General features: G+C 32.0%; 1 protein-coding gene across 1 annotated transcript; it reads left to right on the top strand.

The window, feature by feature from the left end:
• The first annotated feature begins 12,024 nt into the window (after positions 1–12,024).
• On the top strand, positions 12,025–15,560 carry LOC100785588 (GDP-L-galactose phosphorylase 1). Its single transcript, XM_003551824.4, has 7 exons — positions 12,025–12,759; positions 12,999–13,120; positions 13,472–13,531; positions 13,635–13,877; positions 13,962–14,147; positions 14,271–14,519; positions 14,994–15,560. Exons 1-7 carry the CDS (start codon positions 12,645–12,647, stop codon positions 15,324–15,326), a joined length of 1,308 nt encoding a protein of 435 aa, XP_003551872.1. The 5' UTR covers positions 12,025–12,644; the 3' UTR covers positions 15,327–15,560.
• Positions 15,561–17,183: the final 1,623 nt, after the last annotated feature.

Here is a 17,183-nt window from a genome sequence, read left to right on the forward strand (position 1 = left end):
TTGTTATAAACCTTTTTCATGGTTCTTAAAATCTATAGGAAGCAAGTAGATGGGGAGAGTCAACCATTGTTGCAACAGCAAGAGGTAGTTCGATTGCAAGATATTTACATGCAAAGCAGAGCTGAAGCACTTCAGAATGTTGAGTCCACTATTCATTAGCTTAGCAACATTTTCAATCAACTAGCAACACTAGTTTCCCAACAACAAGAGATTGCCATCAGGTTTTTATATGTCTCACTTGTGCGCTATATATATATATATATATATATATATACACACACACACACACACACATTATTATTGTTCATTGTTTCTGTATTCCAATATGATATTCAATGTATGTTACAATGTGATTAAGCCTTATTTGCTTTGCCCGTAATTCTATTATCAATTGAACCTCTGCCGGTTTCATTGAAACTGAAACGAATTTTGACCCTGACTTCAATGACCTTGTAATATGTCTAGTAAACTGTATGTTCAGTTTTTGGTGGTCTGTGGAAGATGATTGGGTTGTTTACTGCATTGTATAATGTCATGCCTTCCTGTTTGAATTGCTTGTTTTGTTGCTTACTAAGCAGATAAATAGCTTGAACAAGAAATTAGCTCCTATAAAGTAGTAAGCGAACTTTGGATGGCAAAGCGTATGTTTATTAGGTTACTTGTCTGTTGGAGATGATTAGGTTGTTTTACTTCACCTTGACTATAAGGCTATGGATGATGTGTTGTTTAAGTTGCTTGCTTTACTGCTTATTGAGTGGAGAAATGACTTGCATAAGAATTTGGCCACCTTTATAATACTGTATGAAGTTTAGAGACTAAAGCATAATTGGATGAGTTTTAATAAAAAAAAAAACCAACCTCAGGTAAATGAGGAGGGTTGTATTAGGCTTTTGGCAGTCAACATAAAACTTTTCAATACATATAACTAACATGAATCACTCATGAATCTTTTTGTAAATTTGGTCTTTAACCTAATGATGTCATGTGATTCATGTAGCCGATCTCACCTAGTAGAATTAGGTTTGCGTTGTTATTTGTTTGTTGATGAAAAACAAATTATGTCACGATAATTTTATGAACGAGTTTGTACTTGAAAGGTTTTGAACCTTTGACGTGTTCCTTATGAATGGTCATTGACATGCTTGTTGGTCTCTAAGGTGCATTATATAATTAGACTATTAGAGGATTTAAATCACATGGCTTTCCTGTATTGCTTTAATTATTTCATTTATCCTATTTGTTCCTTTGGATATGTGCTGATGTTGCCATAGAAATATTTTGTTGTGCCTTTAACCCATGCTATAAGAGGAGGGGTAAAAGGAAAGGAGATGAGTTAGGAACAAATGGGCTAAGCATGGGAATGCAAAGACAGAAGTTGTGATATGCATAACAGAATGTCCACATGGCAAGAGGACATTGGACTGGAATATTCTGCCATGATGGGAAAGATAATGGAGGATATGTTTATAGGATAGGGGCATAGTAGCAAAGGGTCATAACAGAATTTGGTTAGGCATTTTCCCAGGGGACAGAGATTGCTTCTTGCAGTTGTGGTTGTTATTTTCCTATTTTGCATTGTTATTCCTGTTTTCTCTTTTTTTTTCCTTTTTCTGGGATTTAGTTATACTCATGTGTTGTAAAGGAGTTGATCTCCTAGAAGTTGACCTATTTCCTTTAATATGCTACCAATTTCTATTACATTCCCTCATTTTTCCAATGTACAGTTAAAACATTGAGACATGTTTGGTTTCTTTTTTTTTAGGGGGGGGGGGGGTAGGAGGCTAATTGGCAATGAAAGTTTGTGCTCTTTCCTTTTCCCTTGTTGTTTATGACCTTTTTAAATAATTGTTTCTTATGTTTTGGGATATCTTGGAAACTATGTATACAATAGAAGTAGGACATTGTACACTAATTAGTGTTTTTCCTTATTTAATCTTAAATGAGGACTGGTTTCATGGATATGAACTGGTGGAAGAGGTAGTGAAAACTTGGTTTTTTAATGCGTGTCAGTCAATGCTGGGATTTATCTTGGCTACATTATTCAACGTTTGAATTTTTTTTTTATCAGTTTCTGAATATATGTGATTTTTTTATTCCAGTCATAGGTTCCACTTTGCAACATTTTGCCTCAAGTTCAATTGGATGCTATTGTCTGGGGTATTGGAACAACTATAGGGGAGCTTCCTCCTGACTTTATCTCCAGGGAAGGTACATTTTATCACTGTCGTTCCCTTACTCTAACAAATTCACTGTTAAGTTGATATAAAGATATAGTCTAATTTTAATCCTAAACTATTCAGAGAATTGCTTACCATGGGATATCATTCTATGTAGTATATACTATTTGCACCTAGCTTGTGGTTTTACCTGCTTCATGAATAAGATGGTGTGAAGCTCCGTAACTTCTGTTATTTGCTTACTCCTCTATAGGTGGAGAAAAAAGAAAAAACTAGCACAATTCCCAACAGATAAAAAACTGATTTTGACTATTATTTATTAAATTTTATTGATATATTTCTAAAGCAGAAGGTCAATCCTCTATTGGTGGAAAACAATAAGAAAATTTCTGCACAGTTTCCAATACATACAAAATTGATTCTGAGTATTTTTTATTAAATATTGTTGATATTTTTCTAAAGCAAAAGGTCAATCCCTGCATCTAAACTTTCTTTTTCATCATGGTTATCTGCATAGTGCAGAAGTATAATTACTAATTAGGATAAGGGCCAACTTCGAAGATTATGTGTTAACTTCCAAGTCTTAAGGCGATCTATTAGCCTTCATATCTAAATGTGTAATTGGGATAAGTCATGCTCTTACAAGAAACAATAATCTATGATCTGATTATTGGAATTTGTAATGCTGAAGTTTAGGGGGAGCTCTTTTACAAGCCCTTCGAACCAGTTTTTTTGTAAACACAACTCTCGCAAAAAGATTTTCTTAAAAGGGCTAAATATGAAATTGTCTAATCTGTTGTTATCTAAAATATTTTTAGAAAGATTTTCTTAAAAAGTTTAAATATGAAGGGGGAGGATGTCATTTCAGAACTGAACAGTTTGGTTGATAGCATCTAGGGTTTTCTTAAAAAGCACCTTATCAGGGTTTTCAATCCTAACCTATTCTCCATTCTTAATGGGCTCTCCTTATATATGGTAAACATGAGCATATTAGATTGCAAAAATTATACAAATATAAGCCAGATAAAATACAACCACAATTTTCAGTTAAACACACCCATGTTTGATCCATGAGAAGATTACTAGGATTTTTACCAAAAATGAAGATTACAGGGATTTGTACCAACTTTTTAATGGAACATGTTAAAATAAATTTATTGTGAGTTCCAACGGCAACAAATAACTTCAGTTGTTGTTATCTTCATTGATAAATATCCACAATTTGGCTCAAAAAGAAGTTATTTTTTGTATAACGAACACTGGTAGCAGATTTTGTTGTAGACAACAGCGAATCCGTTTCACTAATCAACTTCCTATTGCTTTGATGCGTACAAATTACATAAGGAAATACAACAGAATTCTTTTCAACAAATGTGAATAAATGCAAACTGATTCCCATGTGCTTGAAACTGTCCATAATTGCTCCCAACTAATACTGAGATCGCAGAAGTTCATCCTGTATTTCTTATTCTCTCAATATCCTTTATCAAATTGTTTGTGCTTGAGACAGTATCTTGTGATGAACTTCTATGCTTACAAAGTTCACTTGGGTCCTTACAGTCCTTTAGCATATCAGAAAATGTTTCGGCTTTTCGCATTATAGATTTTCTTCGTGCATAGGCATCTTCTTTGACTTCACCATAAGTATTTGGCAAGTTCGGAGAATAGGGAACAGAACACAACAACTTGCAAAGTTTTGGAGCCATTTCAGTCATACCTTGTTTCTTTAAATTAGCTTTCATTCTCTGGAAAGTGAGATACTGAGGAACTATACCCCTCTGTATCATGTCCTTAGGGAACATAAGTTCAATAAGGCCCATTATTAATGTCGTTGCTTCCACTTTTATGTTTATTTTTCAATCAAATACAATCCAACTTGAGTTACTAAAAATGTCTTTGAATATATTAGAATGTTTTATTTGGTTGTAGATAGTAGGTTGAGACAAAAAGTTACGAAGTAAATTCTTGTTTGACAAGCGTCGGAATTGACTGTAGACTATTGTCTTTGGTTTGCCAATGCTCTGATCCCACTTGTACCTGTTGTTGTTAACCGTATTTCTCAGGTATGTATTTGTTTGACTCACACAAATGATAATTACATGATTATTTACCTATGAATTTTGTGTTATATAAGCAATTATGTGCGTTGTGAGTGAACCTTAGTTTCCCGTTTGAGATTCTATACGATGATTAATACGGAAAAGTTTGCGTTAATCGCTGTATGGAATCTTGAATTATCTGTTTGGACAGTTTGAGCAGACTCATGTTGTATAGTAGATTAATACGTATATGTTAATTGTATTTTCTTAAATTTGTTAAAATTTCGGTATACTTCATTTCACTTTGTTCTCCAAGTGCATAGTTGAATGTAGTGGACGAAGACTTGTCACCGCTTTCATCTCGTGTACTTGGGGACTTAGGCGAAATGCTGTTGAAATTTCAACAAATTTATAAAAAGACAATTAACATGTAGTATTCAATCTACTATACAAAATTGTCTTCTTGAATGGGATAGGGTTACACCTTTAATGAAAAAAGTGAGGTTTACATGCATGTTACATAACTTGATAAAGTCTTATAGTAAAGGAAAAACATGGATCGAAGTTGGATGCAAGCATTGTGGTCCATTTTCTGTGTCCTGCCATATACACTTTCACAGTCTTCAAAATTCATGTGGTTCAATTTTTTTTTTAATCAAATGCATGCCAGTGGTCCACCTTTTTTTTTTTTAATAAAAACACTACAACTTGAACATATAATAATGTAAAATAGAATGAATTAATTATGTTAATTATATGATGTTGAAATGGAAAATGGTGCAGAGCTACTATGGTGTGCATGGAGGAGCAACAACACAATACCCAGTTTATGGAAGTGGACCTGCTTTAGCTGCAGGAGGGATGATGAGCGATGGTGTAGTGTTCTACCTATATCTGTAGTATGGAGGAGAAGGTAGTGGTGGCGGCAGTACTACCAGACATGGTTATGGTGTGAACTACCCTCCTCAGGCTTATCTTTTTCAGTATTCTCCCATTGCTTCCACGGCTGGCTATGCCCGCCAGTACTAAGGTACACCTATTATGTCTCTTGCTCCTTCCCCTGCCTTGCAATCAGGTTGGTTTCTTTCTTTCTTTCCTTTCCTATTCCCTGCCTTCCCTACTTTGTAGTAGCATTATTTTGTTTCTTCATTTGTAATTTTCTTAATTTTCTTTTGGGGTTTCAAGGTGGAGCAAAGGTATAGGCAGTACCACAACTAGATGAAGATAATGATATCCTCATTTGAGCAAGATGCATTTCTCCAAGTGGAGTCTAAACAAATGTAAACCCTTCAAATTTATTGAGTTCAATAAAATGTGGATACAAAAATAGTGTTGAATCTTCTAACTGGATACTGTAGGAGTGATTGATTATTACACACCTATTGTGCTATTTTTATATCATGTAGGGCGATGACAAGGACTGTTTCAAATTCAAAATAGGTTATAATTAGGTGAGAGATGTCATCATTTAATGATTAAACTAGTTACTTGGAAGTTGACTAGGATCTTTGTTATACATTGTGAATGCTATTTTATGAACAATGTTTATATTGTTTGTTGCTATGTGTGAACCAAGTGATCTAGGATGCCAGAGGGTCTTAACAATTTATAGTTACTTGGATTAAAATACTATTTTTTTTTGTAAATTAATCTTATATTTTATGTTCTTTTAGTAATTTTGTATTTCCACCATTGAAAATGGGGTTGTAGAATGCTCTTTTAGGTTTTAGTTAATTTAATATTATATAATTATGCTTATTGTTAATTATTAATCTAATTAAGTTACTTTTTAAATATTTATTCATAATCATTATTTATCATTATGTTGCTTAATTATATAATATTAAATTAACTAAAATCATAATATATAGTAAAAAAATTATATGTACTTATCATAATTACTTGACAATAATAATTTTTAAATTTTCAAAACCATAATATATAGTAAAAAAAAAAGTAAATGTACTTATCATAATTACTTGACAATAATAATTTTTAGATTTTCAGCTTATACATAGATTTTAGTTAATTTAATATTATATAATTATGTTTATTGTTAATTATTAATCTAATTAAGCAACATTTTAAATACTTATTGATAATTATCTTTATTTGGCCATCATTATTTATAAATAAAAATTTATATTTAAATAAATTAATAATTTCATTTCTACGTTAGTGCTTACGTCAATATCGACATAGGAATATACTCTTTTCAAGATGGTGCTTACGCCAACATCGTCTTTGAGAGCGCGTATTGCTACGTTGGTCTTGATGTAACCGTCGTCGTAGAGAGACGTGATTTCTAAGTCGATGCTTATGCAAGCACCGATGTAAAAAATACTATTTTCTATGTCGTTATTGGTATAAGCAACGACTTAGAAATCATCACGTCTTTCTAAGACTCTTCTTTTATGATCGTCGTTAAAAGATTCACCCTCTACAACGTCGTTAGTTTCAAAGACAGGTGTCCACCGTCTTTGAAAGTTTTTTTCCACTGATGTAAAAAGTAATTTTTTTTAGTAGTGATAATTTTTAAAAAATAAAAAATTGAAAAATAAAAATCATCTTTTTGAAACACTATTTTTGGTATTAAAATCACGTTTGAAGCACGATTTATCAATTTGTATTATTTTTGCTAAATCCACTCATTTTAATAATTTATGAATAAAATTACACCATTTTGATAGAAAAGCCAATTTTAGCATAATAACAATAATGGTCAAAAGGACGTAGCCAACAAAGTTCAGAACGTTCTATCTGTAGGAATAATATATGAGATGAGTTGAAATGGAACATGCATGTCACGAGGCTTTTTTTTATATAAAAAAAATATTCACTAGTTTAGTATCATTATGTTATGTAATTACTCCTAGTGGAGATGTAAACCTGTTTTGGGTGAAGCCAATTCACCTTACAATTGAGTTCTTTATTTCTAATTTGGACGCATTTAAGCTTTGTACTTGTGTTATACTTATATAAAAAATAAGAAATCATATTTGAAACGTGAAAGCTATAACTATTAATTTCTTAAAATTAATTTGGAAACATAAAAAATTACATTCCAAATGTACAACCAAACACATTAGAAGATAAATGAGTCTAGCTTAATTGATTGAATAGAGTATATCAATTGTTCTAAACTCTCTTAATACTTATCTTTAATTTCTAAAGATAAAAAAAAAAAAAAACACTAGAATGAGTTATCGGAATTAGGCTTGTTTCATCCGTGCAGAAAAACATTCAAGAAAAAATAGATGTCAATGAGGGAATTACTTCCTACGTCCCCTTTTTGCTTCTTGCACCCCACATTTATAATTAAAGGACAAAATTACCCTTCTTTCACAACCTTAGCTGTCAACCTCCAACACCCCCGTGCCGCACGCAAATACCACCACCACACACCATACCACCCGAACCCAAACTCAACAACCATCACGCTCACCTCCACCCAAACTCAACAACCAATGCAAATGAAAAATAAAATAATTTGGAGTGCATGAAGCAAAAAATGGTATGCAAGAAGCAATTGACTACATATATATACTTCAACGACTCAACTGAAACCTAGCTAGATGTCTTCTATACTCTCTTTTTTTCTTGTCCATTCTAAGGTTGTTGCTTCCTGCACCTCTTTCAAGCTTTTGAAACATCGATTCCAACATGTAAAATTACATTCTAGAAGAGGTTTTTATCGAATATAAAAATCTACATTCCAAAAAAGACCTTTTCAAAATATAATTTTACATTCTAAAATAGGTACAAGAAGCAAATAGAAGGTGCAGGAAGAACACGTCTCATTCTAGGTGTCATTATTAAAGATGCAACCTCACCAAATTCACTACTAAGCACTTTGGCCTAAATCTAAATTGAAAAACGTAAGCCTCATTGACTTTGGCTTTTTTGTTGTCTCTTTCCATGCTGTCCCTGTACTGTCCCATGAAAATAACACTGCATGACAGCTATATTAATATTTAATGATAACATTTAATTTTAAAAATAATCAAAACTGTATAATTTTAAAGGGACAACACAAGGACAACACAAAGAGGGTCAGCAGAGAAGCCAGATCCCTAAATAGGTCTTCCACCAGGGGAAAGTAACACGGGTAATACACACCAAGACCTCCATTTCTCCTTCTCCTGGTTATGGTCTTCCAATTCACCAAATGGACCTTCCTCTCTATATCACCACTCTAGATAAACTACCTCCGCATCATGTCTAAAGATCGAATTACAGACTTCTTGAGGTAACCATTACATGTGCATGGTGTACGTAGGAATGGGTGCTTACTTAATCAAGTAGCAAGAGTGCTACTTGATTAAGTAAGCACCCATTCTTACTCGATTCTTTAGACATGGTGTACGTAGGAATGAGTGTCCTCAATTCCTACTCGACATCATGTCTAAAGAATCACTCTTCCTACTCAATTAAGTAAGTGCATTTATCAAGCAACCAAACGCCTTTGAATTTTCTCCACCAAGAAATCAAATAAGGATAATGTCACTCGACCATGCACCATTTGGAACCCTAGGTATCTACCAAGGTTATTGGTATAAGAAATATTAGAGACATTAGCAATCTTGTTCCTCCTCCTACGAGTGACACCTCTTGAAGCAAAGAAGATAAACTTCTTTAGGCTCACTTTAAGGCCAGATTATTGTTAGCCATAATACAAAACTTGGAGGGTTTAGCCCTGGTGAAAAGAAGAACATTGTTCGCAAAGAACAAGTGGGAGAGTTAAGGCCCATTTCTACTAATAGTGTTAGGCTCCCAAGTTCTATTATCAACAACCTCCTTGATCATATACCCCAATCTTTCCATGCAAAGGAGAAAACAACAAGAAGAAAGGGGATCTATTGACGTAAACCTGTCTTGGGGGAGAAAAAACGTACTCAAAATGCTTTCCATTCTATAGCAGAAAAAGATATGTTATTGGCACTAAATTTGTAAATTAATAATAGCATGTTGGGGGGAAAAAATTATAGTAAAAGTATTTGTTAATTAGTTGTTGGCACTAAAATTAAGGGTGTATTTGGAATAATTATGATTATAATCAAAATAGTTTTTAATAAGTTTACTGAAAAGTGATTTTAAGATAATTAATTTTGTTTGGATGCAACGAAATAATAATCTGTGTTTACATAATAAAAGAATATAAAAACAACTAGAAAGGAAAAAATTGTTAAAAATAATCATAAACTATAAATTTTTAGATTAAAAAACCAACTTATGTTCAGGAAAAACAAAGTTTTTCTAAATTTCAGCTAGGTTTTCAAACATTTTGATAATTTTGCAAATAATTTGTGTTTATCATGAAAATAACTTAAATGAGAGATTATAATCTTTTCCAAACATAAAATGGATCGATCTTCAGTGAAATTGTTAAATGGGTTGCATTTCATTTAAGCCTAACAACTAAAGTTTTTTTCTTCTAAATATAATTACTTCTACGGTTAAATTTTGCAATAACCTTTTTTAATTTTAATATTATATAATTTCTAATATAATTATACTTCTACTTCATTTCTAATATATTTTTATTCATCTTTTTTTGAGTCTTAGAAGATTCATTTTTGCAATGAATTTTTTTCATATTCATATTTTCATATAAAAGAACTTAATTAGATTGATATTCATAAAATAATTATTTAAATCAATTCTTTTTAAAACAAAAAAATTTTGTAAAACAAAAACTATTATTTACACCGAACATTTAAGTTATAATTAAAATATATAATATTAAAAAAACAAACTATTGTTTGTTTGGTTTTATAATATGATAGTTAATTGGGTTACCTAACATGAATGCGCATGCATGTATACATGTTAGTAGTTTTATTACATGCATCAGTTTAAGAAAATTTTAATTTTTGTTTTAATCTTAAAAACTAATTTATTTATTTTAATTAAAAGATATGATTTTTTATTTAAAAAATAAAATATAATATAGTAATAATTTTGGAGACAAAAGAAAATGAAAGTGATAATTTATTTTTTGATTAAGAAAGATCAAATTAATTTTTAAGATTGAGATAAAAATTTTAAAAAAATTCTAAACTGATGTATATAATAAAGCTACTTATATGTGGTTGCATGCACATATTTTATTTTCCTTCAGGAGGAAAAGATGCATGCATATATTAGTTAAACCCTAGTTAATTTATCATATCTATTTATATCTTGGTACAAAACTGCCATTGCAACCTAAGTAGGATGATTATTTTGAACACGTTAATAATTGGGAAGTAACAACCACGACGTATTCTTAAAGGGTACAAGTAGCCCTATTCTTCTGCCCCACTTTGAGGGTTTCAACTTTCTGATTATGGCACCAATGGGGCCCACTTTGTGTACAGTCAAACCACACCGCTTGAGCAAAAAAAGGAAGGAACCCAGCAAACTTCATATCTCTCTCTGTTGTTGTCTTCGTTTCCAACAGAAATCCTAAATTGTGTGGTTGTTTTTTGTTTTTTCTTTTTTCCAAATGAAGTAACGATACTCATTTTGTTTATTTCATTCCAAAAATTAATAATAACAAATATTTTTTAATTATATGTTGATTTAAAATAAAATACGACAACAATTCAACTATTGTCTTAATACATATTCTTTTTAGTTTTAATATGTAGTGTTTTATTAGTTTCATCTCAAAATTCATTAATTATCGAAAAAAATTATTTCAAGATAATGTTTGAACAAAACGAGAATTTGTCACTGAAATTCGTATTATAGGTTAATTTAATTTTTCATACCGTGAAAAATAATTTTAATGGGTTAATTTAATAATTATAAGTGAATTTATTTTCTAACTTTAAGAATGAATTAATACTTACACACCAAAATCAACTTCTAAATTGTCAAAATCAAGAATTAAATTAATTTTTTACTATAAAATTAAAAGCCAAAATAATCTAATAATTATTAAATTGTCAGACTAAATCAATATTCAAAATCAAATTTACTATTAATATCAGTTTTAAAAACTAAATTATTGTCTTACTCATCATAATTTACCTAATAAAATTGTTTGAATGAGCAAAGGTCAAATGAACATTTTGTTATTTGTCTTATTTTTTTTATTATTTTAGTTTAATCATTTATCTCTTAAAAAAATTATTTTAATCTTTTATCTCTTAAAATATTTAATATAATCATTTATCTTTAAAATATTTATTTTGATATTTTATATATTTAAAAAGTTCCAAATGATTCTTCATTTATTTAAATATATTCTAAATGATTCTTCGTCTAATTTTTATTCAAAGGATAAAGTTAAATATATTTAAATCGTTGAAGGATAATTTTAAATCTTTTAGATAAGATAAGACAATAAAGTAATTTTTTCAAAAATAAAAGATTATATTAAATATTTTTAAAAATAAAACATCATGTTAAATAAAATAAATGAGATAAATGACAAAAATAATCATTTAGTTATTTAAAAACCAATATTTTATTATGTTTCTTCAATAATAAAAATATTTTATTTATTGAATCTTAATTTTTTTAGAAGCATCATCTTGAAAACTAATTTGATATTAAGGTCTAAAGTTTAAGCATCATTTTTTAGTTTTAATATGTTTAGAAGCATATCAAGATGAATATAACCTTGTTTTATTAAAAAAATTAGAGGCCTGTATTTCCTAAAACGAGCCGCATTCTGCCCCCCTTGCCACGAAAGCCACAACAACCCTTTCAATTTATGATAGTATTTTGGATATATAATATATATATATATATATATATATATATATATATATATATATATATATATATATATATATATATATATATATATATATATATATATATGTACGAACACAGACACAATCACAACTCCCTCTATATCTCTCATCATCTCTTATCTCTCTCTCTCCTATAATACAAGACCCTAGTCCTCCTTCACGCCCCAACCACCACCATCAACCAAACCTTCCTCTCTCAATTTCCCTTCAATTCCCTTCTGGGCTTTGCAATTCGGCCAATTGGGTCCCCAAATCTGTAACCTTTTCCTCTGTCTAACGCGAAACGGAAGAGAAACACCCACATAGAGAAAGAGAAAAAAAAAGGAGAGGAAGAAACAATTTTAGGGTGTGGGGTTAAAACCCGGGGTTGAAGCATTGCAGACATCACGGCTATTCAAGGAGTTCGCCACTCTCTTTCTCATGCCCGTTGTGTCCGACGCAAGGGTTGTGTGACGGAGAGCAATCCTTCGCCGCACGGCGGGCGTGGCGCTCTGCCTTCCGAAGGTGGCAGCCCCTCCGACCTCCTCTTCCTCGCTGGCGGTGGTTCTTCCCATTAGCATTCTAAAGTAGTATTAGCCATTAACATTACATCCTACACCTTCAAAAGTTCTCTCTATTAGCGGTTTCTGGTTTCTTTTGTTCTTCTTCTTTGGTAGTTGTTAGGTTTGGTGAGGTCTAAGATGTTGAGCATTAAGAGGGTTCCCACTGTGGTTTCAAATTATCAAAAAGAAGAGACAGGGGAGGCTGCTGCCGGAGGTTGTGGTCGTAACTGCCTCAAAAGTTGTTGCATTCAAGGTGGTTTTTTTTATGGTTTTTGTTTTTCTGGTTTGAATGTGTGATATGAGGTTTTAAATATCGGTCCGCGATTGCAATTTTGGCTGCAAGGTTAATGATTTGTGGTTGCATTTGTCTGCAATATCCTGCAATGTTAAGGATTATTATGTCAGAAATGCGATTGGACGGCAATTTATACCCTTGTGTGATGTGTTTTGGATTTGGCTCACTTGTGTTTTTATGTTGTGTTTCGGGGACAGGTGCGAGACTGCCTTTGTATGCTTTCAAGAAGGTGGACAAGGTTTGTGGAAATGAATTGCCTTTGCTTGGATGCAAGGAGCAGCACCCTGTGGCCTTTCTGGACTCGCTTGTTCTTGGAGAGGTAGTTATGAAATTTTGATGGTTTTGTTTGTGTGTAGGTGTGTCGTTATGTCATGTCATGTCATGTGATTTGAGTTTTTGAGCTGATGTTTTAATTTGTGAGTAGGTGTGTCATTATGGTATGTGTTTTGAGTTTTTTAGCGTTTGATGTTTTAATTTGTGTGTAGGTGTCATTATGTTATGTGTTTTCAGTTTTTGTAAGATGATGTTTTAATTTGTGTGAAGTTGGGATATAATGTTCAGTGTTTTATGTTTTTTCTTTAAAGGTAGGTTTGGTGTTTTTTTCTCCCTTGTGTGTTGCTGTGTCATTATATGTTTTTTTTTTTAAGTATTTTGAGTTTTGATTGTATAGTGGGAAGATCGCATGCAGAGAGGGCTTTTCCGCTATGACGTTACAGCCTGTGAAACCAAGGTCTGATTTATGTATCCATTTAGTTTGATTCACTTTCTAGTTGTGTTTTTGTTTTGCTTGTGTTTGCATGGATGTTGTTTGATGTGTTTTGTTTTGGGTTTAGGTGATTCCTGGGGAGTATGGTTTCATTGCTCAGCTGAATGAGGGTCGTCACCTCAAGAAGAGACCAACTGAGTTTCGTGTTGATAAGGTCCTCCAGCCCTTTGATGAAAACAAGTTTAACTTCACTAAAGTTGGGCAAGAAGAGGTCCTGTTTCAGCTTGAGGCTAGCAATGATGGGGAGGTTCAATTCTTTCCAAATGCACCTATTGATGTAGAGAATTCTCCTAGTTTTGTTGCCATCAATGTAAGTTTCTTTTAAAAAAGTCCTCCAGTCTGTCAGTAAAATAGGTGTTTATATGATACTTTTCCTTGTACCTTTTTTTAACAGGTGAGTCCTATTGAATATGGGCATGTGCTGCTGATTCCACGGATTTTTGAGTGTTTACCTCAAAGGATTGACCATGCAAGCTTCTTGCTTGCACTTCAAATGGCAGTTGAAGCAAGGAATCCATATTTTAGGTTGGGTTACAACAGCTTGGGTGCATTTGCAACCATTAACCATCTCCACTTTCAGGTACTCATTACTGATCAACTCGAGATCACTGCAATGCACTATTCTTCATGTTGATTATTGGCTTGTTTGAATTAGTGTTCTAGCAGTATTCAAATTGACATTTTGTGATTTTGACAAACCCAGGCATATTACTTGGCTCTTCCTTTTCCAATTGAGAAGGCCCCTACTAAGAAAATTGCCAAGTTAAGCGGTGGTGTGATAATATCTAAACTGTTAAACTATCCAGTCAGAGGCCTTGTCTTTGAGGGCGGTCATACACTAGAGGATTTAGCAAATGCTGTTTCAGAAGCCTGCATCTGCCTTCAGCACAACAACATACCTTACAATGTACTTATTTCAGATTGTGGAAGGCAAATATTTCTCTTACCACAGGTAAATTTGGTTTTCCAGTCCCCTCCCTCCCTAAAATCGAATTCCTTAGCTGCTTAAAATAATTATGTTGGCTTAAATATGTTTCTGGTCCCTTAAATATATACCTGTTTTATGGATTTAATCCCTATAAAATTTCTTTGTTGGTTTTGGTTCCTAAAAAATTTTGTTTACAATGGTAGTTCTCGTGCTGTTCACTGATGGCATGCCAACTATTATCTAAATGGACAACAAGCTCATCATCTACTTAAATACTAGGGACTAGAATGAATATCTTCCAATATAGGTGGGATCATTATTAAAAGTTTGTGATTTTATAAGGACTAAACGAATAGCATCAGGGACTAAAATCGCAAAGCAAAATTTTATAGGGTCCAAAATAAACAAAAGTTTATAGTGACTAAAATCATCAAACTGATGTATTATAGAGACCTTTAAGCATAAAATGTGTGATCAAAATTGCAAATGGTTAAACAGTGCTATGCAGAGAAACAAGCCCTTGGAGAAGTGAGTCCTGAGCTTCTGGAGACCCAAGTGAATCCTGCTGTGTGGGAAATTAGTGGGCACATGGTGCTGAAGAGGAAGAAGGACTATGAGGAGGCATCTGAAGCCAATGCTTGGAGGCTTCTTGCTGAGGTTTCCCTCTCTGAAGAGAGGCTTCTAGAAGTCACTGCTCTTGTTTTTCAAGCCATTACATCATCGGTTGAGATGAATGTCAAGCCTCAACGTCTTGAGGAAGTTGATGCCGTTAGCCCAAACGCACAGCATGCCATGGTGGCTGGTTCACATGAATGCCTTGTTCTCCAGTAACAAGGCTATGAACAAATTCGTAGTGATTATGAACTAAATATTGCTTGCCATGTTACGTTTCAGTTCTAATAAGTGTAGTACCTTATATTATGGTCCAGTTACTGGAGTCTGAAGTATTTATGTTTTAAGGACTTAAATAATTGTGGTTTGTATTTTATTATATGGACTCGCTGTACGGTGCTTGATTGTCCTTCGTGGTCTATGTAAAAATACAATGACTGTTCTTCTGAGCCTTATTCAGTGGTTAGTGTTTCTGTGTTTGTGGTTTGATTAATGTGACATACTTTCATATAGTGAGGCATGGGAATGTGCAAGTAGCATTTATATAAATGGTGCTTGATCTTTTTCTATTTTTTTGAAGTCTAATGGTATTTGATCTAAACTTAATCTCGAGTAATAACATATAGCACTTTTCTTTGGTCTAAACATAAGATTAAAAAGAGAGGAAATTCAGGATTAGTATATGGGACTATTTCAGGACATTGTTTATCAAATAATCTTTTATGTCGTATATGATGTATGTTTGATAATATTTTAAGAATTGCGTATTGTTAACGTTTTAAAATTTTAAGATACATGTTCATCGGCAAAATATAGATTATTCTCCTTTAAGTCATAGAGGGTTACATGATAGGACTTTATCTTGGTAAGGTTGGTCATAAACTAGAATTTGTGGAAGGGGATGAACTGTATTATCAATCATGTAATGAAACAAACTTAGTAGCTTCGGAATATGATGTTTTATGAAATTTCAATGACCAAAATAATTTTTACATATAGACATTGAAGTCTTTAACTTAGTAGTTACAGTGTTTTTCCATATGGGCATTGCTTTATTTTATTTTATTTTATTTTTTTCATTTTTACTGGCATTATTCTTCGAAAACAATTTTATTTAAAATATGCCCAAATATTAAAACAAGGCACCATTATAATAAAAAAAAATCAAAATTTGGTTATACACATTGTGTGAGATTAATACCAGATCCAATCTTCAATTATTTAGTTTGACTCTAAAGAATTTTATCATTAATTTAACGCCCAAGTTTGTGATGAGTAATGATCAATATAATTTAGTTTTATAAAATGTTAACATTAGTTTAGTCTATCAATTTAATTCTAGTCTCATAATTATATTGATTAAAAGAATGATAATTTTTCATGCCTCTTTTCTTAATTTAGGAGTCAAAATAATATTAAAAATCTTAATAGCCAAAGTGATGCTACCTTTATTATTGGAGGACTTATACATTTTTTTTATTTTTTTTGTTGAAGTAAATTTTGTCAAAAACAGTGATTAATCCTTATTGAAAATCACGAGCACACATAAGATAAATATTTTTCTCCCAGCATAATTTATTTCATACTCAACTAGAATTTAAATCTTAAATCACTTGGTTAAGAGACACTTATCGTTATTACTTATGTTAATCGTTGTTGTTAGCCAGAGGACTTGTAATGAGTTATGTTCTCTTATGTAAAAAAAGAGTTATATTTTTTTTACTATTTCCCATATTCACTCGCTAATGGATGAAAGATGAAGGCGTTATTAAGAGTTAAAAACATAGATTTCTCTTAATTTCTCTCAATGATATTTTTTCATGTTTAAGAAATTCAAGTACTTTTATTAAAATTAATATACACTTCAAACATTTAATCATTTTAAAATGAGATAAATATAATAATGTAAAATTGTAATTATCTATTTTTATAACTTACATACTTGAAATCCCTCAAGGCTATCAATAGGGCTGCGATTTTCCTGCTCACTTGGGAGTTTCTCTCTTCTTCCTCCAATCGGGCTAGTCTGCTCAATAGCCCACTACGCCAAATCGTCCATTCAGCCAAGTATGTGTC

The sequence above is a fragment of the Glycine max genome, chromosome 18 (assembly GCF_000004515.6).
Source record: "Glycine max cultivar Williams 82 chromosome 18, Glycine_max_v4.0, whole genome shotgun sequence".
In the NCBI taxonomy this organism is placed as follows: Eukaryota; Viridiplantae; Streptophyta; class Magnoliopsida; order Fabales; family Fabaceae; genus Glycine; species Glycine max.

Bases quoted from the DNA above. Each gene is read 5' to 3' on its own strand.
- LOC100785588 (XM_003551824.4), top strand. From the start codon at position 12,645: ATGTTGAGCATTAAGAGGGTTCCCACTGTGGTTTCAAATTATCAAAAA. The intron at 13,878-13,961 runs GTAAGTTTCTTT...TTTTTTTAACAG, and splicing joins CTAGTTTTGTTGCCATCAAT to GTGAGTCCTATTGAATATGG. The intron at 14,148-14,270 runs GTACTCATTACT...TGACAAACCCAG, and splicing joins TTAACCATCTCCACTTTCAG to GCATATTACTTGGCTCTTCC.